The following is a 20,946-nucleotide window of genomic DNA, read 5'->3' as shown; positions in this document are numbered from 1 at the left end:
GCTCTAGTCTGTGCATACAGCAGCCCGTGGATGAAAGTTCAGATGTGAAGGATGTGGTTAAATTTGCCTCTTTGTGCTCAAGAGACACTCACCTGTATTGCACGAGCAATAAGGGAGTTACACTTCTTGTGTTTTCCTCCCCTTGCTTTCCAAGTGCTCAGGTATTCTAAAAGGATATTGAGAAGAATACTCAGTTACAGAAGATGGAGTTGCGTTTGAGCTGAAAAAACCTAATATTGGTTGAGGTTTGGTACATAATTAACTGAAAGTGGGCAATAAACGCAGAAAGGTGATACCTGACCTTGTCTGCTCAGAAACGCTCTCGGTTCCCACTGAGCACACGGGAGAGAAACAAGAGGGGGATTAAGAATTCTCCTGTAATGCTCTATATTGTGTTTGCTTAGATTGCGGGATTAACAAAGGAACAGGATTTTATTACATGCATGAGAAACTTAATACAAAATTAAATTAATACAACTATTTGTATTACTGAAACAGGAAAGAAATGAAGAACGAGCAGCATGTTTTAAGTGGTAAAGGGTAATGTGTTTCTTCTGCAGCTACAGACGTTTATCTTCGCAATGGAAGTTAAAACAGTTTTAGCTCCCCTTTAAATGGAAATCACGATTTTCTGCATTCAGAACACAGAAGGATCAAACAAATACATTTTCTGCCCACAACCTATGGCAACTTGACTGTCCAAGCCTGCAGTGATTATGTAAGGCCTTTGAAAACGTTCCACAAACCAGAAAACAAGCTAGTTTCCTTCTGCACAGCTATAACCTCACCCCCCAGCTTTGTATGAGTGCATTCGGATAAGGCAGATTCCTAATGAAAAGAGAGAAACACGTATAATTGGATGAGGTGGTATTACGGTATTATTCTGAACAGTGATGCAAAGCTGCGCAGAGATAAAACAGCTGTCAGATAATCTTCATGATTAATACCAAAGAGCTCTGTGTCCAGCTCTCGCTCTTACAAGGCACTGAACTACAAACTAAGAAGCCAGAAGACTTCCCAAGGACCAGCAGCGTGGTTTGTCCTCCCAGCACCCTTGCAGACAGGAAGAATCAGGTTCACTGCAGTTTAACCTCTGTCTTCAACACCTTGGAAACAGAAGCGTGCGAAACTACAGACATTTATTCTTCAAATCCACTTAGTATGTGTGTGTTTGACTTGAGAAGGATAAGCAAATGATGTGTTGGACTTTGGGTTCCCCAAACCATGTGAATCCAACTAGTAAATTGGTTCAGCTCAGTGGCGGGCGGAAGCGACTCCGCACCAGCCACCACATCCACGTGTCTGCTCCTGTCACCCCAGAGACACCTCGTGTCCCTCTGGTGGGTGACCCACAGCAGCTCCGTCACCCGCCCTCTGCAATAACAGACACCTCGTGTCCCTCTGATGGGTGACCTACGGCAGCTCCGCCACCCACCCTCCGCAATAACAGACACCTGGTGTCCCTCTGGTGGGTGACCCACGGCAGCTCCGCCACCCACCCTCCGCAATAACAGACACCTCGTGTCCCTCTGGTGGGTGACCCACGGCAGCTCCGCCACCCGCAATAACAGACACCTGGTGTCCCTCTGGTGGGTGACCCACGGCAGCTCCGCCACCCGCAATAACAGACACCTCGTGTCTCTCTGGTGGGTGACCCACGGCAGCTCCGCCACCCGCAATAACAGACACCTCGTGTCTCTCTGGTGGGTGACCCACGGCAGCTCCGCCACCCGCAATAACAGACACCTCGTGTCCCTCTGGTGAGTGACCCACGGCAGCTCCGCCACCCGCAATAACAGACACCTCGTGTCCCTCTGGTGGGTGACCCACAGCAGCTCCGTCACTCGCAATAACAGACACCTCGTGTCCCTCTGGTGGGTGACCCACGGCAGCTCCGCCACCCGCAATAACAGACACCTCGTGTCCCTCTGGTGGGTGACCCACGGCAGCTCCGCCACCTGCCCTCCGAAGTACCCCCCGCAGCACCAGGCTATAGGTGGGATCAGCAAACCGACATGTTTGTGTTTAAAAAAACCCTTGAAGACATAGGAGATATTAATACAGGAGGAAATTCAGAGGCATTTTGTTGTTCTAAAATCTCCACTATTTCCAACCTCTGAAGCTCAGGGCGGCTCATGGGAACTTTCCTGCAGCAGCTTCAGCAGCTGGAGTGTTCGACTTTGCAGTCTTCGTTTTTCCTTCAGACTTTTCTTTTTAGTACATAATGCATTAATTAATTGAGAAATGGATTCAGTTTTGGTTAAATCTATTTGTATGTTCCACCTCCAGATGGCTGCTGCTGCCGGGAGCAGGTGTAGCACACGGGTCCCCATGGCCGCAGCGGTCCCGCGGGTCCCCACGGCCGCTCTTGCGGTGTGCTCAGCACCACGACCAAAAGCACCAGCCCAGGGACCGGGGGAGCACACTTCCAGCACTGCCTTCCAACGCTGCCCCGCTAAACAGCAGCTGCGTGTTTCACCAATAACACATGAAGGATGTATTGAGCACGGGTTGTAAAACAGATGTACATGTTGAGCCATTCAATCACTTCCATAAAAACCAAACGTAGTCAAGTGGTACTGAAGCAGTAATCACACGTTCAGCCACAGCCACTGTAAGTAGTTTTGTAACTTGGGAACATTTTAATTCCCACCCCCTGCTTTTTAAATGTGCGGTTGTCCTTGTTTTGTTTAATTGTTATCGTTGTTTCTCACTCGGTCGCTCCCTGTGCTTTCCGCAGAAAGAACGCTTGATCACTTCTCCCAAAAGCCAGCGATAAGAAAATAAAATCCCTTTGGCATCACTGCACAGGGGGGTTGCGTAACGAGCCGAGTATATATAGAAATTGCATTCCAAGAGTTTACATAAGAGCTCAGAAAAACACAGATGTAAAACAAGCCACCTCAATTGGCACAGCAGCCCTGCAGTGCTCCTGCGTGCGGACCGAGCGGGCGGATCAGCTTACCAGCGGCGCACAGCTGATGTTCTGGGCCATTTACATAACGGGAAAACAGACCTGAAATTGAAGAGACAAATACCTGTAAGAGGTGATTTGCTCATCTGAAGGATACTCTGGCTGGCCAGAAAGCAGGACAGCCGCTGACACTGTACAGTGCTGCAAGTTCTCTTGTATACGTTCAAACCAAGCTGCGTTCTTGGATCAGCCAGCACAGGTGTCCCCTGCACGCTCTCAACAACCTCAGTTTGATGCAGAAAAGGAAATTCCAAGTCTGCTCCACAAACTTTCCGGTAACTGTGCCCCCAAAAGCAACTGCAAGGGCATGAAGTGCAGTGATTTACAGCTGCCTTACCCTGCTATTTGAGAAACCAGGAGAAGCGCAGAGCAGAAAGGCACCTGAGGCAACAGGACAACGGGCTGAAGGGATTATATGGGATAAAGTTACATTGATTCAAATCCATCCCATATATTTACCATCTGAGGGCAGGTAAATCCGTAAAGAGGTACAAACTCTGCTGAAGGGCTCAGCAGCACTGGAGACCGAATCATCTCATGTCGCTTCATGTGTCTGCTCAGTTCCTTGCCCAGCTCATCTGCAACGTATGCTTTTTTCAGTGTATAGATAGACAGATACAGGCAGCTTTTTCCCCAATACTATAATTTCTTTCACTAAGAGAGAGGCACCGGACCCACCACAGCTGCCTGACCACCTTCTCGTAGTAAAAAGCCGCGGGGCGGCACGGGGCTCAGTCTCCCGGCTGGGACCTTGGGTGAGAAAAACACCTGCAGAACTCCACAAAACGCAAGATGATTGTTTTTCTAGTGGCAACATTTTAGAAAACAAACATGCAAAGTTTTGGAAATAATCAGGATAAGCAAAATAATGAAATTTACGACCCATAAGTGGCCACAACAAAGCACTGAAGAGGACACAGGAGGTGTTGCGGGGCTGGTTTGGGTCGGTGCGGTGGCTCTGGCTGGGGTCTGGCCAAGGGCTGGCGGGATCTCTTACACAGAAGCGTGTGCTGGAACAGCAGCCGCCGAGCGGGCTCAGCCCGTGCGCAGGACCAGGGTCGGGGACAGCACCCCGCGCTGGCACCGCCAGCACCGCCCAGACACACTGAGCGGGCTTAACTCTAAACCCAGCCTGAGCGGAACCCGCACGAGGCCCAGAGGAAACCACGGGCCATTAGGAAACATAAAACCAGCACACCAGATGGCACTGCTAAAAGTTGCTGTTAATAAATGTAAAATAAGTATATTGTTTTGTGTATAGGTAAGTGTGCTATTTTCATATAATATGCATAAAAGAAGTGTAAAGGAAGTACAAATCAGAGCACGTTAAAGAATAAGGGAGAGAAGCAGGAAAGAGGGCAGATTTAGAAAATCCCTTCCCTGAACCGAGGTAGGAAATGGAGCCCGAGTGCGAGACCCCACGGACCCGGCCGCGCACCATCAACATCTGCCAGCATCTGCACACAGAGCCCGCTGCTCTGCTCGCATCCTCTGCTAATTACCCTTCAAGTATGACAAGTGGGCCTCTTACTTCCAAGGTACCACATGGGAAATGCCAGAAACTAGAAGGCAAATCAGCAAGAAAAAGTAATTTTAAACATTGACCCAATCCAAAAGATAATTTCAGCAGCAGCGTTGTGCTCCTGATCACGCAGCACCCGACCATCCCGTGCTGCCCTGACACCAGACGTCAACTGCAGCCTCTCTGAGAGTGGAAATGCTTTTGGCTATGTTATATTATAACGCTTTGACTGAAAAGTGTTAGAAGCTTTGTGTTTTCTTTACATTCAGGAGAGAAGACAGTCCTGATTGCAGTGTTACCAGAAGTTTTTTAAGGCATAGCTGATGGGTGTCTGGAATTAACTTCCTGCAATCAAAACCCTCCTGCCACTGCAGATACAAGTCAGTTGGGTCTCTGACTGCAAGATCTGTCCCGAGGGCCCGCGCCGCGCCACCTGCCGCTGTGCCACCACAGGGCCAGCAGCTTCCAGGACAGGGTAGAGACAGAGCCCTCCCGGCGCTGTCAGCCTTCTGACCCCACATCCAGAGCACACTCTGACATAGAGTTTGATTCATTTCCTTCTGGACAGTAACGGAACGAACGGGCCCGCGGAGATCAGCTCAGCCTTCTATTACTGCACGTGCATTAAACATTAAAACAGATAGATTCCTCCTCACAGCAGAGGAGCATTAAAAATGCACAGAACATTTCCAATTTGAATTCCATAATTATCTGTCAAAGGTTTTTATTTTTTCCAGATGTCACTATGTCATTTCCCAACCGACTTCTCATACCTCTCCCTCCTCCGTTTCTGTCCATCAGCTTCTTACTAGGTACGAATTCTTCACAAGAGACAAATTCCATCACCCCAGGCTCCCCCAAAACAGGGGGGAAAGAGCGAAAACAGATGTGTATTCTGGGCAGAGCTGATCCTGTGTCAGCACAGATGCGTTACCTTCAGCCAGCCCCACATGCCATGAAACGGCTCGCGTTTTCTGGGCGCACGTTCCTACCGAGGGCTGCTCCGTCGCTCCCTCCGCACGGGTGGGACACGTCTCAGCTGGTTGCTCCTAGGAGGATTCCTGCCAGATGCCATTTCCCACTCACGGAACCGAGATCTACCGCAACACCTGCAGAGTTGCTGGCAGACCATGTTCAACCCCATCTCAGCAACAGCACAGCATAAGAGAGAACAACTGACACTGTAGATACCTGGAAAACTGAGCCTTACTGAGCCAGGCACTCCGCTTTTGAAGTGTGCAAAAGATTAGTGCTGAAAGTGTTGGGAAAAAACAGCTTCAGTTTTGTGCTGCGTGTAACAGGAGGGTAGTCTGGCCAGGGAGCCTTGGGGAGCACAGGGTCCCCCGCACAAACCTCTGCTTTACAGGTGCCTCGTGTTCCCCAAGGGAAACACGGGAACCTGGGCCCATCTGCCTCTCCAGAATAAGAGGTTCCCGCTCCCTGGGGGTTCGGACTGTGACCGGGGCCGCCGCCGCACGTCCCAGCGGGACCCACCGCGTCACACCCACAGAGACAGACCCACGGGAACCCCCCTGCCACGGAGACTGAGCGGAAAGGCCCTGAAGAGGCCGATGCGGGTGCCCGTGCCGCCCACCACCCTCCCCCGCGCGTCACCGCGAGCCTGGCGCACGGCGCGCTCCCGCAGCACCTCGGGGTGCGCGAACCTCCAGAGACACCGAAACCTGCCGCACCCAGGGCGCCGGCACAGACACAGAGATTTGCATACACAACATCTTAAACCAACTGCTAACAAAACTTCGGAGAAGTTAGATACGTACACAGTCTTCCCTGTGCTTGTGCACAGTGTCAGAAGTACGTGCTTTGACCACAGCAGCATTTGTCTGTACAGAAGGTACATTAGCAGATACATTTTGCTTAGCTCTTTACGGAATAAAAACCTCCTGTTTGCCTTTTCTAAGGTAAGTTTGGAACTGGAGGGAGAAGGAGAGAACGAGGTGGAAACAGGCTGTGACCTGAGAATGCAGTGAAAGGAGCACATCTCGGTAGCGCTCTGAGGGCAGGAAAGCGTCACCACTAGAGATGTAGTGTTCAGATGTTCTTTGAGCTTCTACGTCTTGTCTCTCAGACCAAAGCAAACGCCACCCCGATTTCACCAGGCAGCTCTCTCGTCCAGCCTCCCCTTCCCCACGCCAAGACACTGGCAAAACTAAAGCCCAGGAGGTATAGGAGCAGCTATAAACTTAAATAAGCCAGCTTTTTATCCTGTGTGCCAACATGCTCCTCTCAGTTGTTGTGGTGAAACAGCACTGCTTCACCAGACAGGATTTTAGGCAAACTTGGGGCGGGGGGAATGGCGCAAGCACACAGCAGACATCAGCGTCACAGCCACCAGGCACACCACAGCTGCGAGCTGCCCCCCAATAACCAACACAACAGTACAAGCTTCCATTGCTAGCTGGAAAATCCAAATATTTGCTTTTTAACTCCGAAGAACGGTGGTGAGCAGTGAAAAAGCGCAGCACTCACCAGTAAGCGGCGTTCTCTTGCTGGTCAGCGGGGCGAGCACGCAGGAGGAACAACCACGGGACTGGGGCCGGCAGACTCACCAGAGCCAGCAGGCTCAGCACAAGGACCGTCCCAGGCGCCTCATTCCTGCAGGCGCCCCAAGAGAAGAGTGTCCCCCACCGCTTACGGGCATCTCCTCTATATCCTCCTGCCCCAACTCTGAGGCCTCCACACCCCCTCCTGCCAGCCCACTGCCCCACCTCTCACCTCTGCCCCTCGTTCCCCATTTAAAGCCTTCTGGCGGACTGGCCAGCCCGTGGCCACCTCCCACGCGCCCTCCTCCCCCAGGTGGGTCCCATCTCCCCCGGCCCGAGGGCTCGGAGGCAGAAGCCCAATTGCTCATGGGCAGCAGCTGCACCAGCAGCCCCCCCTTCCCAAGCCCTTTCCCTCACCACAGGGTCAAGAGCAAAAGCCCCAGGGCCCCCGTGCCCTCAGCCACCCCGGGGCCACAAAGTCCTGCTGACCTCGGCAGGTGTCCCCCGCCTGGTCACCCATCGCGCAGTGGGTGACGGGAGGGTGACAGCGGTGATGGAGCGGTGCAGGACGGGGGTCTGGTCCACGGGGTGCGTGGGGAAGGAAGCGTTTCCAGCTGCAGCGGCTGCAAGGGGCCGTCCCGGGGCTGGGCAGCTGCTCTGGGCACAGCTGGACAGGCCAGATGTGGCCCCAGCGGTGGTGGCTGCCCAGGCTTTGGTAAGAGCAGCTTTAAGGCCTGACTCATAGCTGGGGTGGTGACTGTGCCACAGTTTCACTTTTGTTTTCAAATCCCTGCTCTTCCCAGAGGGGACGGGGACGTCCCCAGCCCTTGTCCTGCCCACCGCACCAGGGAGCACAAAGCAAAGAGGCTCCTTCCGGAAGAACTTGGGCATCAGGAAGCTCAGGCTCAATGGGTTTTCCCTACAAAACACAAATACTGCTTCTACTTCATTTCACTATAGATTATATACTACAAAATATGATGCTAAGACATTCAACTATTAAAGCACAGACTATGTGGTACTAATTTCTACAGATTTGTTTTCCAGGGGCTAGTTTCATTGTATTTAACTTGTATTACTGTCCCTCTTACAGAGTTTTGTGGGATAAAAGCCTACTTGAATACAAAGTTTAACAGGTTGCAGTCAGTGGGATTTATTGTTTTCAACTATCCTCATGATTAATTGATTTTTCCAGTAATTCTGTAAAATATCTCTCAGGAATGGTTAGAGACACCTCTCATTGCAGTAGATCTGCTGTTGTGGCATGTTCGTTTTCCTGGTTTGGGAGCCCTAGAAGAGCCTTAGAACGGCGGGTCTTGCGCTACAAACAAAGCTGCCGCCCCGGCCTTCCCGTTCTCAGCCCCCCGGCAACGGCTGCAGGCTCCTGCGCTCGCCCCGTGACCTTTCAACTGCTGGAAATCAGACTGTTTTCCAAACAAAAAATGTCACAAGTCAGTAATAGTAAAAGTCCTCAAATACATTTATTTGTCACCAATGAAAATACTGTACAATACACAAGAAAAGGGGTGGGGAAAGGGCATGGATTAAGACTGGCTTTCATCAACGTCTTTGTCTGGGTCCTGCTCTGCAGCCTCGCTCTCCTGCTGCTGTTTCTTCCAGAGTTTAGCCATGGCGAGCAGTTTGAGGTTAGGCTGGTTGGCGGTATCTTCCGGAAAAATGTAATCGTAGTATTCCTCCCAGCCGGCGTCAGACTAGGGAAAAAATACCACAAACAAGTTTAATTTGCATGCTAACGTTACCCGTTTGGAGGTGCTTCTGATGAGCGTAACGGTGAGGCAGAAGTAAAATCAGCGTTTGTTGGAGCACCCACAGCAGCCAGAAGCAGGAGCTGACCGGCCGCGGGACAGAGCCGCTCTGCGCATCGCCAGCGGGCACGTGGGACCAACAGCCGCGCTGCCGTCTCCCAAAGTCAGGAAACACTCCGCATAGCACCACCTCAAGCTGTTGTGACTTGTCCATGGTAGGGGTTTAAAACAAAGGTAGCTCGAGCACTTGGTACGAGTATTTCACTCTGAATCAATGCCCCCAGCCCGCTGCAGAGCAAGGAGCTCAGCAGCATGTGTTTCAGGCCAGTGCTTCTTTTCAGTCCCCTCAGTAAAAGGGGTGTGCAGTGACAGCACCCGCTCAGCCAGCTTTGTCCTGGCTACCAGACCCCAGCAGAAAGCCGCCAAAGCAACCACTTGCATGGCTCGTCCTCTTACCCCATCTTCAGCCTGCAGTTTTCTCCTCTTCTTTATTTTTTCGGGCATAAGTTTCTCTATCCTCTCCTTAGTGGTTTCAGTTCCAAACTCCTCTTCGAAGCTCCTCCAGGACTCCAGCAGCATGACCCTCTCCTCCTTCTCCTCGCAGTTCCGCATGGCCTTGTTAGCCTCTTCGTAAATCTGCCGGCACCTCGACACGTTCTCCTCCCTCCCTGCAGACAGCTCAAACTGCGCAAAGCTGATCCAGACCTGCGGGGAAGCAAAGCCACACCGCGCTGAGACCTCCATCTGCAGCCTGACGGCTCGGTGATGGCTTCAAAACACAAAGCAGCCAAGGAACAAATGTCAATGCAAGTCTGAAGTACTTTTCCACATGCAGACACCTAGAAACGTCATGTTTGTTTCACAGGTGTGAGATTCACCTCATCTTGGCAAGAGAGAATAATCAAGTAAGCCGCATTGACAAATTTCTTGCGGTTGTTTCAAATCAGCATGAATCTGTCTGAATTCAGTCAAACAACAGCACCGAACCACACTGGGAAAATCACAACTGTGTTTTCCTTTCAGTGTTTTTGCAGCTACAATTTCAGAGTTAGTTGGCCACAAGAGGGCCGCCTGGAACCCTTCCGCAAGCCTCCTTACCTCGAGGATGCACCCGTTGCTATCTGAAAGTCAGAAATGCCTCTCTGCCTCCAATGGCACAAATTGGGTACTAAACTCAGGTTCACTGGTGATTTGAAAAAGCCACAAACCCCAAAGAGTTTCCAACCACCACGGACCAGAGTCAAGGCCAGTTCCGAGCTCTGGGCACCCAAACGCACCTTAACATGCTGCGTCCGCTGAAGCAATCGGCGGTAAAGATTTCTGGTTTTCTCATACTCCTCTTGCTCAATTTCAAAGTCAATATAAGACTTCCAAAGAACCTGCCAAAAAGAAATCTCTCATTATGTTCGTATTGCACTGAGACAATACAAGAAAAAAGGGGAGAATGGCTAAATGTGAAATTTCTCTGAAAAAGTCTCAGAGATCTGAGTATGTATTGGCTGCATGAGCTGGGATTAAGACTAAGCAATATCTAATCTTGTGTATGTAATCCGTTTAGTTTAGCACGTTTGTGCCTCCGTGTTTCATCACAGCTTTTAGAGTCCTGCGGACCCTGCCAAGAAACAGATGCTAAATTAATGAGACACAGGCTAAGCCACTACGGTAAGCAGTTCTGTTCGAGCTGGTAGATTATTAATGTCTTAATTAGCCACACTGTGTAATAAATACCCTAAAATCGTGCCAACTGTCCAGTTCATCTGCCCCCGTACCTCTGGCATGTCGAGCCGGGGCTGGCCGATCGCCAACTCATATATTGCACGAGCTCTATCGATATCGCCAAGAATGGTCTCGAGTTCTGCAAATTTAATCCAGGACGTGCAGTTTTCCGGTGCAAACTCCAGGAACTTCTCATACAGCTTTCGGCAACGGTCAAACTCTCGCAATTGTAATTCCAATTCAATATAACCTTTAAACAGTTTGTTTTTTGGACATTTACCTATGGATGTCCCCTGTTGAGCAAAAAACACAAAAAAACACCACAACCAAAAACCACTTAGAAATCTTGCAACCCAGCCGACTTTCTGAGCAGTATTTGAACTCCAATTCATTTCTGAGCAGAGTTTGTTTTCTCAGGCTCGGGTCAGGGCCAGTATGAAAGCAGCTTTCTCTCAACGTTCTTAATGCTTATTTAGAATACCTGCACTGAAGGGAATAGGCTGTGTAACGCCAGCAGGTTTTGCTCCCGCGCCATGTGCCGCTGCCATTCCCGCTAACGGGGCAGGGGCTCCTGAACCTGCCCCCGTCCCCACAGCGCCTGCCCATGGCCCGGGACCCAAACCCTGCGTGCAACTCTGCGTTTCTGACAGCCAAAACCTCCCTTTGATTTAAAATGCCTTTTGAAAACACTATTGTTAGTACAAGCATCATTTACACAAACCAGCAGCGGTTAAAAATTTCCAAGAGCACAAGCTGACGTGGGTACTCTTGCATTCAGATGTGTTTTGTCAGCTGAAACAAGAAAGCTACGTTCATTTCTGCCCGTGGCTAATTCAGCATGTCAAGCTCCACTTCTTTTTAAATCATATATGACAGTAAATACTGGTCCCTGCAGACTTCTTGGATGCTTTATTTAAGTGGATTAAACCAGCAATTTATAAAGGACAATTTAAGATCTTTTAATGCCAGTCCCTCGTTGCTATCAGCTAGAAAAGTCAATTATGGAATTAAGAAAAGCTTACCAAAGCTCTTCTGGCAAGCGGAAGATTTTTCTGGCGTATCTCAAACTGAGCGTACAGCAGCCATATTTTGGCAAATGTAAACTGAAAGAAAGAGAACAACGTGATGCTTGGGTTGGAAGCTCAGTAAATGCTGTGTATGTTCTTCAGAAAACCATCTTTAGAAGATGTTACTGCTGTTGCAGTTAATTGCATTTGACCTCCGTGTTTTCCTGCTGAAAAGCTGAGAGTTCATAACCTAAAACAACCTCAAGAACAGGACGACATACTCCACCATGGATGAGAGTAAAAACGGCTAGAAGAGAGGTCGTCTCAAATAAAGAAAACGGTTCATTAATCAATCAATTGATTGGCAAAATATCAGCTATCACTGAATCAATTAATAGCTAATCAACTCTTTAATAATTGCAGATAATCCTAATCCGCACAGTTGATACTCCGATGACATGACTAATGACAAACTGGAGAAAGAAGTACATGAACTAATACTTCTTGACATTCAAAGCAATGTAGATTAATCGTTTTAAGGGTATTGGCCATGTGGACATTTTAGTTAAAACTCACTGGCAAAAAACCCCACAAAACCAGAAGAACAGTCTTGAAGACTGACAGTAATGGGGAACACACACCTGAAGGCCGATTCAGCTGCACCTCCCTCAGCTGGGACCAGCACACAGCTAGAGGCAGTTGCTATAAAAGGCAGTAACCCTATCTAAATGGAGCATCAAGCGCTCTGGGGGTGCCACAAGTAACTGGGCTGAGAGCAGTTCCACAAGGACCCGCCTAAGGAAAAAACAGGTAAGTGAGTTCTTGGCTGCTGCTCAGTAGCACTGGGCTTTCCCCAGACTATGTACCAGTTCAGCTGCACAGAGTGTACTTAGTAGCCTGAAAATGCTGCACAAATGTTTGTATTGCACCCATATGAGGAAATCTGGTATCAGCGTGTGCCCTACTATTCCCCATTAATGACACAAATTACAGCTATTTCATACCTCCACTTAAAACACCACCATTGATTTGGGAAAAGGGACATTATGAGAAACTAGAAGGGATATCTAAAGTCTCAAATGGCATCTTCACGAGTGTGCTAGCAGCTTATGCACCCGAACCCTGGGGAAATAAAACTGAAGGCTCCTTTGCTGAGAATTTCAAGGCAAGACTGAAGAGAAGCTGCTGGAGGAGCTGTACCTTCTTGTGGGGAATGAGCTCCACGCACGCCTGGTACACTTGTCTGGTTCGCTCTGCGTCCTGCAAGAACAGGCAAAATTAAACACTGTGTTTGCTACTAAGATCAGACTATATTTTGAAAATTAAACAACTTATTCACTGCTAAGATTACACTGTTTTTTTTGAATCATGCAATGATTGCAAACCTGCAGAAGAGGACTTTTAAGTTAATCGGAGTTGTGTATACTTAAGATATAAATGTACCTGTCTACTTAGTGTACCCAACTCAAAGATAGGAACTTCTGAGAGTCACTAGGAGTTATTGTTTCAAAACAAGATTCAACATTAGGAGTTAGACAATAAAATCAGGAGGGTTCCCATCTTGGCAAAAGTCTTTTTTCCTTTAACAGACACTGAATAGGTGTACTGCACTAAAAACTTATTCAGTAAGGAGCAGCTATGATGTTAAATGCCAGATAACAGAGCATACACTTACACTTATGAGAAACTAGAATGGATATCTAAAGTCTTGAATGGCATCTTCATGAGTGAGCTACCAGCTTATGCATCCGAACCCTGGGGAAATAAAACTGAGGGCTCTTATGCTGGGAATTTCAAGGCAAGACTGAAGAGAAGCAGCCTCAGAAGGCCACTACGACAAGAATTTGACTGCTTCAGAGAACACGTTCACAAATAGTTTTGTTAAATATAAAACTATTTTACAAGTTCAGGAAACAGAGTGGAACAGGCAATTTGGAGGGGCTAGAAAGACCTACTGCTGCTTTTATTTAAGTATCAGTGTGTTTCTGCATGAATTGCGCTGAAACTGAAATACTTTTTCCTCTCTGCATAGGAGGGTAAAAACGAAGGGGAGGAAAAACCCCACCATACCTAAATAGCAAATCTTGTAGCTAGCTACATAAAACAATTCTTAGTTCTTAGGTTTCTTGTTAAAATATCTGTAACTATTTATTTTAAGGAAAATACCTGGGAAGGAAAGATAAAAACCTGAGTTTTTAGTACTTGCCTTTGCCTCCAGCTCCTCATATAACGCGTAGTTAATCCAAAGATAGATGTATCTTTTCCAGTGTCTTTTCTCCTGAATCGGGGGAACATTGGCGATGGCTCTTTCGTACACTTCTCGGACAGTCTCAGCATCTGTGTCGCTTTCTACCAGCCTCAGGTAGTCAAACCATGCGTCATAATTGTGTGGATTTGCCTTTCAGAAAGAAGGGAGCGGGGAAACGGGAAGGAAACTTCAGTGACTACAAATAACACACCACGCTCCTTTACTTACAGTTTTTAATCAGAATTCCTCTTTTAAAACAGCTCACCAGAATATTAACAAAAGCTGTTAGTCTCGAGTATGCTTAAGCTACAACTTCTGGGCTAAAATGCATTTGTGTCCATTCAAGTGAAGGCAAACAAGCTGCACTGTGAGAATTATTGGTGTTTTCTCAGACTGGGTATCAGGGGTATGGTAAAACTCGTCAGCCTGCCTACCCCGCGACACTGCTGTGCCGGAAGCAGCAGCTGGCTGCGTGAGGAGCCGCAGGGCGCCCGTAACACATACCTTCACTTCCTCTTCGTACTGGAATCTTCTCTTGCTCACAATGATCTCTTCGATTCCCCTTCTGTCTCCAAACTTCTTCTCAAAGATCGTGTAATTCTTGAAGAGATTTTGGGCATCCTGCTTTGGAATTCTATCCAAGGCGTACTTGTAGATCACTCTTACTCTTTCGAACTGAAAATATTAAATATCACTTGAGTAATATTCACAAAGCAGCTTCTGTCCTCTCCCACAATTTCTCAATGAGCTTTTGGCAATATTTAATAGAGTATCTCGGTGTAAATGACTGTTTTAAGACAGGACTAACATAGACCTCCCTGAAGAGTAAACATTGGGAAAAAATACTGTAAATACCAGACCCCTTATTCATTTACAGGTTTGGGATACTTAAAATATTTTTAAGAGGTTGTGGGTTTGAGTTCACAGATGTTTTCAATTCTTTAATGGTCTGGGCACTTTCAAGAGACTGTTAGAGGAAAAACACGGCTAATTCATTTCTTTTGTCATGCAGGCCTCTCAAAAACTTGAAAGTCTGAGGATATGTGTTTGACCCGATGACAGTATTCTCAGGCTTGGCAGATTTGCTCACCTGCCTCTCTTAGAACATATTGCCTTGATGTCACCAAACAGCAAATGGAAGTTAAGCAAAAAATTGTCTTAACTCAAACTAAAATAGCTATCTCGTACACGACTAAAACCCACACGTATTGAAGTGAGCGTCAAGTGGCCTTGAGTTTTATATTCAAGAAGAAACCTTGTGGGGTGGTTGGTATCAGTCTGGTGTGTTATCAAGCAGGTCTTACTTCTTTCTGGTTCTCCTCAAACTTTGCGAAAGCCACGTACAGGTTCTCGTCCATATGCTCTTCTCCAAAGAACTCCACTGCCCTCTCGTATACTTTCCTTGCGTGAGCAAAATAACTGTGCTTCTCTTCAAAGCGGGCATACTTGATCCAGTTCTTAACGTCGGGATGAACAAGAACGAGTAGAGCTACGTTAAAGAAACACTGGTGGTTGAACTGGACATTTCGAATTGCATTCCTCCCAGTGACCACAGGGGCACAGACTGCATGGAACAACTCCCAGGGATGGCACTGGCAAAAAACTGCAGCTGGGAAGAAGACACAAACCAGCTGTGAGCACGCAAAGGCTCTGTGCCTTGCTGAGAACTCAGAGAAAATTAAGAAGAGGTAAGAATCAGGCAGGGCCCAGGGAGAAGTTTACAGAGAAATCTGAAGCAAGTGCTGACTGCAGAAAAGCTGGAAGCACAAGCGCTGTTAAACACGCGCTGTTTTCAGGATGCGTGTTCACTGAACTGAATTTGGAGGTACGCACGATGTGCTTCTGCACCTCCTGCTTGCTCCCAGCACACCGCAGCACAATGGAGCACCAGGACACAGCGGGGGATAGAATAAACAATAAAGAAATGAAGAACGCAGGCCTAAACCTGCAGTGCACTAGGAAGGATATATCTCTCATAAATGGTACGTGCTCTGTCCACCTCCTTGTATCTCAGCTCGAAGTTAATGTAGGAATGCCACGCTTGCTCCTCTGGTTGCCACTCCATCCAACGTTCAAACACCTGGCGTGATCCAGCAATATTTCCCAACATCTCTTCCATGTACGTGTACTTATACCTTAGAAAACAAGAGCAAGTTTTAACAATTGCTTAGTAAGCACAAATTACAAGGATTTTTTGAGTGCTTAATAAAAGCATTACTGAGATTTCTTCACCTATTTCCAAACTGTTGTGATTGGCAGCATACAGACACACGAACATCCTTCTCTCCCACCACTCTTACCAATTGAAAAATACAAGACTTCTCCAAAACTTAAGCCTTCCTCTGTGTTTTCAGACAAGTCTGAAGACTTGGAGAAACAGAAAACAATGCACTTCTGCATGACACCAAGACAGAAAAGTGATGTGCAGTGTCTGGGGGCAGAAGCGGTGCTCTGCTCCCTGCAAACGTACCAGAACTGGTTCACCCTGGGGAGGGTGGTAATGGCTCGATCCCAGATGTTTCGGGCATGGTTAACCTGGCGGTTCTTCATTTCCATTTCTGCATACTTCAGCCAGAGCGTGACATTTCTGTAGTCTACATCTAAAGCACGCTCGTAAATGGAACGGGCTCTGGAAAGCAAAGAGAAATAAGTTGTGTTTATAACGTGCCTCCAAGACTTTGATGGTGTTTGTCAAGATGCCTTTTAAAAGGTTTGAAACAGGCGTCTACAGCCATATCATAATTACCTCTGTATTTCTTTCAGGCTTTCCTCCCATTGTGCGTACTTTATCCAGTTACTGATCACAGTCCTGTTTTTTCTTATGTTATCTTCAAAAGTCTGAGGAGAAAATTATTTCTGTAAGAAGTGCCTCTGTGCGGACCAGTCTTGTTATAAATAGCTTATGGATTATTATTGGAAAGAATTCCCAGTGTCTTGCACCCATGCTGATCGAGTAACAAATCATACTCCATACAACAGTTTGTAAAAGCTGCATAACAGAGAACCTAGAAGTGTGGACAAGCAGACAGAACAGGGCTAAGCTCAAACTCCTACAACCTGATACCTGAAATACTGATGCAATAATAACTGACAGCACTAAGATCTTACTTTTTAAAAATCTCCTGCTTAATGTTTCAATAGCAAAGTTAGCTGGATGGATGGAATATAGCCATTGCAGGCAACCCTGAACATATCTGGATGCACCAGCATGAGTATATTCACCTTGAACTGTGTATGTCATTGCTCTAAATTTTTCTTTAAAGCAAGATGCCGTATTCTTACTCCCTGGATTGAATATGCTGGCATCTAACGCACCGGGCAAATGTCACTGCTCAGAGCCAGGTGAGGGCACACTCAATCTGGTTTGTCTGTCGTCAGGACCAACACTATTGGCGTTTACCACGTGGGTAAACGCAGTTTAACGCAGTTATGTGGTGGCTGGTCACTGCTGCTTCCGTGGGATGTAAGAAGCTAACGTCAAACACTGCACGCGCCCCAGCGAGGTTCAGCAGCACCGCGAGGAGCCCCGGCCACCGCGGTACGAGGGAAACAAGCACGCACGGGGCCGGGCACGGGGACGGTGCCACCAGCTCAGGGCGCAGGCACATAGACTTCAGGGAATGATGGCCCTGCTTTATGTGATCTGTATCTAAAGAAACTGCTCTGTGCTGAAAACATTTAAAGCTCCTTGTTGGGGATAAGTTTGTGCTGATCCAGCACAGCAATTATCAAATGAAAAACTGTAGATAAGGTTGCACAAACAAAGTGATTCTTTTAAGGAAAGAACAGAAAGTTACACCTGAAATCTCGCACACAAAATGGTCAAGTTTCAAGACAACCATCAAACATAACCATGATTAGTGTAGAAATTGTGTTCTAAATAACGCCATAGCTGTACAGAATGGAAATATGACTTGTAAACGCAGTGTGTTTTAAAACCAGCAGGGGCGGCGCGGCCGGCAGCGTTGTGTAAAGCTGCTGCTGCTCCCTCACGCTGGCGCGAGTGCTGAGGAACCAACTGCGCACAAACCATGGCTGCGGTTCCCTCGCAATGTTCGGAACATGGGCACGTGTGGAATGTTGCCTACTACCAAATTTTACATTAAACAACACACGTTTAACTTACCATTTTTGCACACAACTAGCCTTTTATATGAAAGTGTCAGGTTTTTAAGAATTGCTACTCAGGTCTGGAAAATCCACAAGTGATACAGCCTACATCTTAAGTTAAAACGTAGTCAAATTCTAGTGTTTTATACGAGCACCAAGATTAGGGTGGGTTTTCTCTCCCTTTACCTTCCTTTTCCGGAGTTTGTAGTCATTTAGCTCTTCAACATCTGTGATCTTCTGCTGGGGCGGCGGTGGGAGAAGCTCAAGTTCTCTCTCTTTAGCTTCCCTCAGGAGCTGTTCTGCTGTGATCTGAACCTCTGCAGGCGCTTTGTTTTTCACCTGTGAAGTAAAGCCGTTTGATTCGTGTTTTCTCCTTCCAGCCCACACCTGAAACCCCGGTCGCTGTGCTCCGGTGGCCTCCTGCGGCCCGCACTGCCCGGGGAAGGCCCGGAGCCCCGCGCGGGGCAGGGCCCTCAGCGCCGGCCCGGCCCGCCGGACAGGACAGGACAGGACCAGGACAGGACAGGCTTCCGGGGCAGCGCCCGTGTGCCGGCCCCGGGCCGCCGCACCGCGGGCCGCGGGGAGCACCGCAGGCCGGGCCGCCCGGCGCTGCTCCGGGGAGCCGGGCCCGGCCGGACCGCGGGCCCAGCGCCCTCCCGCCCGCACCTTGGCCACTTTGGGGATCCGCTGCTTGCCGGCCGCCGTGGACGCCATCTTGCCGCGCTCCGCGCCGGCGCCGCCCCGCCACCTCTGACCTCACGCAGCGCCGGCGCGAGCCGTTGCCGGAGTAACGGCGGCGCGTTCGGACGCCGGCAGCGAGGCGGGCAGGGACGGGACGGGACGGGCGGTTCCTCGGCCGCTCCCTCGGCCCCTGGCTGGTCCGCCAGTCCCGGGCAGCGCCGCCGAGCGGGGCACCCCGCGGCGGGAGGACGGTGAGTGCCCGGCGCAGCGGGGGTCCCGCACCCCGAGAGGGCTCCCGTGCCCCAGGACGGCGCCCCCTAGCGGCTCGGCGGGCTCCGCCCGAGGGGGCTGCGGGCCGGGGCGGCGCGGCAGAGTGGCCGGTTCGCGTGTCGGTGACCGTGGCGCAGCGTCCGCGCTGCCCACGCGTGTCCCGAGAGGTGTGGGCGGGGCGGGCGTTACGGTGCTGTCCCGGCCCGCCCGCCTGGGTGCCCCGCTCCCGTCGGGTGGGCGCCCCGCCCGGCCCCTGCAGCCCCCGCAGGGCCGGGTCGGCGCGGGGCTGGGTCGGTGCGGGGCCGGGCTCCTGCCCTGCCGAGGGCCGCCAGCCGCCGGCCGGCTGGGCGCAGGGTGTCGGTGCCACGTGCCAGCCGCAGCCCCGCAGCGGGAGCCGTTCGGGCGCGGGTCGGCGCGGAACGGGCCGTTACCTGCTGCTCTGGCCAGGTGTCTCATCTCGGGAGCGCTGCTCCCACAGAAACGCGGGAGCTGCTGCAGGAGCGGCGCGTTCTTGGGGAAAAGGTGTTTTAAAATGTGTAAGTGCTGCTTCTGTCTGTCATGGTTACACGAGTGCTCAGGGCATCCAACGGGAGCTAGTGGAAAAGGGGGGGATGTTTTTTCAATACATTAAGTTAAACAGCTGAATGTGGAAATGTGGCAAACTTTTCCTTAGTTGAAGTAATTTTAATGCTAGACTTAAGTTTGTCAACGGCACTTTAAAATTCCTGTTTACTTTGGTACATGGAGTTGACGTTAATAAAAAATAACCTACTATTTTAGTAGTCTCTCGGTTTGCAGTTGCTGAAGGAAACACGTAAGCGAACTGTGTGCCTGTTTTCTGTGCTTGTTCTAGCAGTCACTTGGTGTAGGTGCCTTCCACTCCATTAGGAGGAATATTGGTATCTTGTAGGTTAAGATGTTGGAGAAGTTGCTTACTCAAGCTAGGGTAACGTTTTCTGTGTAGATGCTCTTGCTATGCTCAGTTATAAGTGCACCGTAGCCCAGGGCTCTCTCTACATACCACCATTGTGTAGTAATAGTGTGCGTTAAAACCTGCGGAGGACATCTTGCCCCAGGTTGGTCCTGGGGTCCCTTTGCAAACATGTGCTGTCGCCTATAGCAATGCCCTGGCTGTGTGTGACAGATGTAGCTGTACACATGACTTTCTCTGTATTTAAAAGGTATAAAATTCCCAGTTTCCTTTGTTATTCCACTTTAGTTGGGATCTGTGGAGCATAATAATTGGGCATCTCATGTGGGTTTGGGGTCAGTGTTAGAAATGGCTGTTGTGTTTGGCAGGTTTGTAAAAGGTTCTGCTGGTCTAGGTATGTTGGTTATGTAGACTCTTTTTTGAGTTAGTTAATGCTCTATTTTGCACAAATATATCTAAGAAAAATTGCAGAAAGGTGTTTGGTCATTTTTTTACATGCCTTATTCTTTGTTAGGTCACCACAGGTGACCATAATGAGTAGCAGCACAGCTGAAAGAGAAGTGAACTGTGAGCTGATGAGCCACAGGTGGTCTGAATGCCTTGCCCTGCGTGTTCTGGAATTGCTGGGCATGCCCATAAATCACTTGGACCTGGCAAACTGTGAATGTGGAACCATAAAAACGTTGTTCTTCGGGCAGGAGGCTGTAGAGCTCTCAGTCCTTCAGAAATTTAAGGATTGCCTTTGAGTTTAAAAGAAACTTGAGGGACTGTTTTGGACAAAATACACTTAACTCACCTGAAACGGCTGATTAATGTGACCAGGGCATTCTTATCCTGATTGTTTGCAGCTGATCCTCCTGCCCTGTAGACTTAAGGCTATTGAAATTGTTAGTGGTGGGCACTGTTCTGATGGCCCCATAAATGTAAAAGCAATTTGCAGCCTGTTAAAAACATGTATTTCCCAAGTAGAATACACACAGAAGGGATGATTGTCTGCTGCATTTCTTTATGTGCGCTGTTTGCACGCTGTCTGTGTGTGCGGATGGATTTATGTAGAGGTCTGCAGGAACTAGGCACTTAAATCCATCTTCTTCACAGTTTTTGTGAAGACCCATTCCATGGCAGCTTTGACCAGGGGCTGCGGCAGGATTGGTCCCAGCAGCGGCGCTCGCTCTCGTTGCAGGCTGTGAGATGGCTACGGTAACTTCTTCAAGCGGACA

At 49.1% G+C, this 20,946-nt stretch overlaps 2 protein-coding genes across 2 annotated transcripts in view; one reads left to right on the top strand and one right to left on the bottom strand.

The window, feature by feature from the left end:
- Positions 1 to 8,459: 8,459 nt before the first annotated feature.
- Positions 8,460 to 18,773, bottom strand: CRNKL1 (crooked neck pre-mRNA splicing factor 1). The gene is made up of 14 exons (XM_080342066.1): positions 18,511 to 18,773; positions 18,031 to 18,183; positions 16,481 to 16,572; positions 16,205 to 16,363; positions 15,703 to 15,869; positions 15,039 to 15,217; positions 14,239 to 14,409; positions 13,693 to 13,884; positions 12,687 to 12,746; positions 11,502 to 11,582; positions 10,533 to 10,772; positions 10,041 to 10,142; positions 9,220 to 9,468; positions 8,460 to 8,709 (listed from the first exon to the last, which is right to left on the bottom strand). Exons 1-14 carry the CDS (start codon positions 18,556 to 18,558, stop codon positions 8,542 to 8,544), a joined length of 2,061 nt encoding a protein of 686 aa, XP_080198192.1. The 5' UTR covers positions 18,559 to 18,773; the 3' UTR covers positions 8,460 to 8,541.
- A 2,144-nt stretch (positions 18,774 to 20,917) lies between these two features.
- Positions 20,918 to 20,946, top strand: part of CFAP61 (cilia and flagella associated protein 61) — a gene marked incomplete at both ends in the record, with an annotated part of 78,673 nt that continues 78,644 nt past the window's right edge. Inside the window, one exon of the mRNA XM_080341521.1 lies at positions 20,918 to 20,926. Within this exon, the coding sequence (XP_080197647.1) occupies positions 20,918 to 20,926 (9 nt within the window). The remainder of the gene's footprint in view (positions 20,927 to 20,946) is intronic.

Source organism: Nesoenas mayeri (genome assembly GCF_963082525.1).
Source record: "Nesoenas mayeri genome assembly, chromosome: 3".
NCBI classification, from domain to species: domain Eukaryota; kingdom Metazoa; phylum Chordata; class Aves; order Columbiformes; family Columbidae; genus Nesoenas; species Nesoenas mayeri.
Note: the sequence above shows the minus strand (reverse complement) of the source record. Positions and strands in the feature narration are given on the sequence as shown.

Excerpts from the sequence above, each read along its gene's own strand:
- CRNKL1 (XM_080342066.1), bottom strand. The coding sequence starts at position 18,558 with ATGGCGTCCACGGCGGCCGGCAAGCAGCGGATCCCCAAAGTGGCCAAG. Across the intron at positions 16,364-16,480 it reads AGCCTGAAAGAAATACAGAG|AGCCCGTTCCATTTACGAGC; the intron begins GTAATTATGATA and ends TTTGCTTTCCAG. Across the intron at positions 11,583-12,686 it reads AGCTCATTCCCCACAAGAAG|TTTACATTTGCCAAAATATG; the intron begins GTACAGCTCCTC and ends TCTTTCTTTCAG.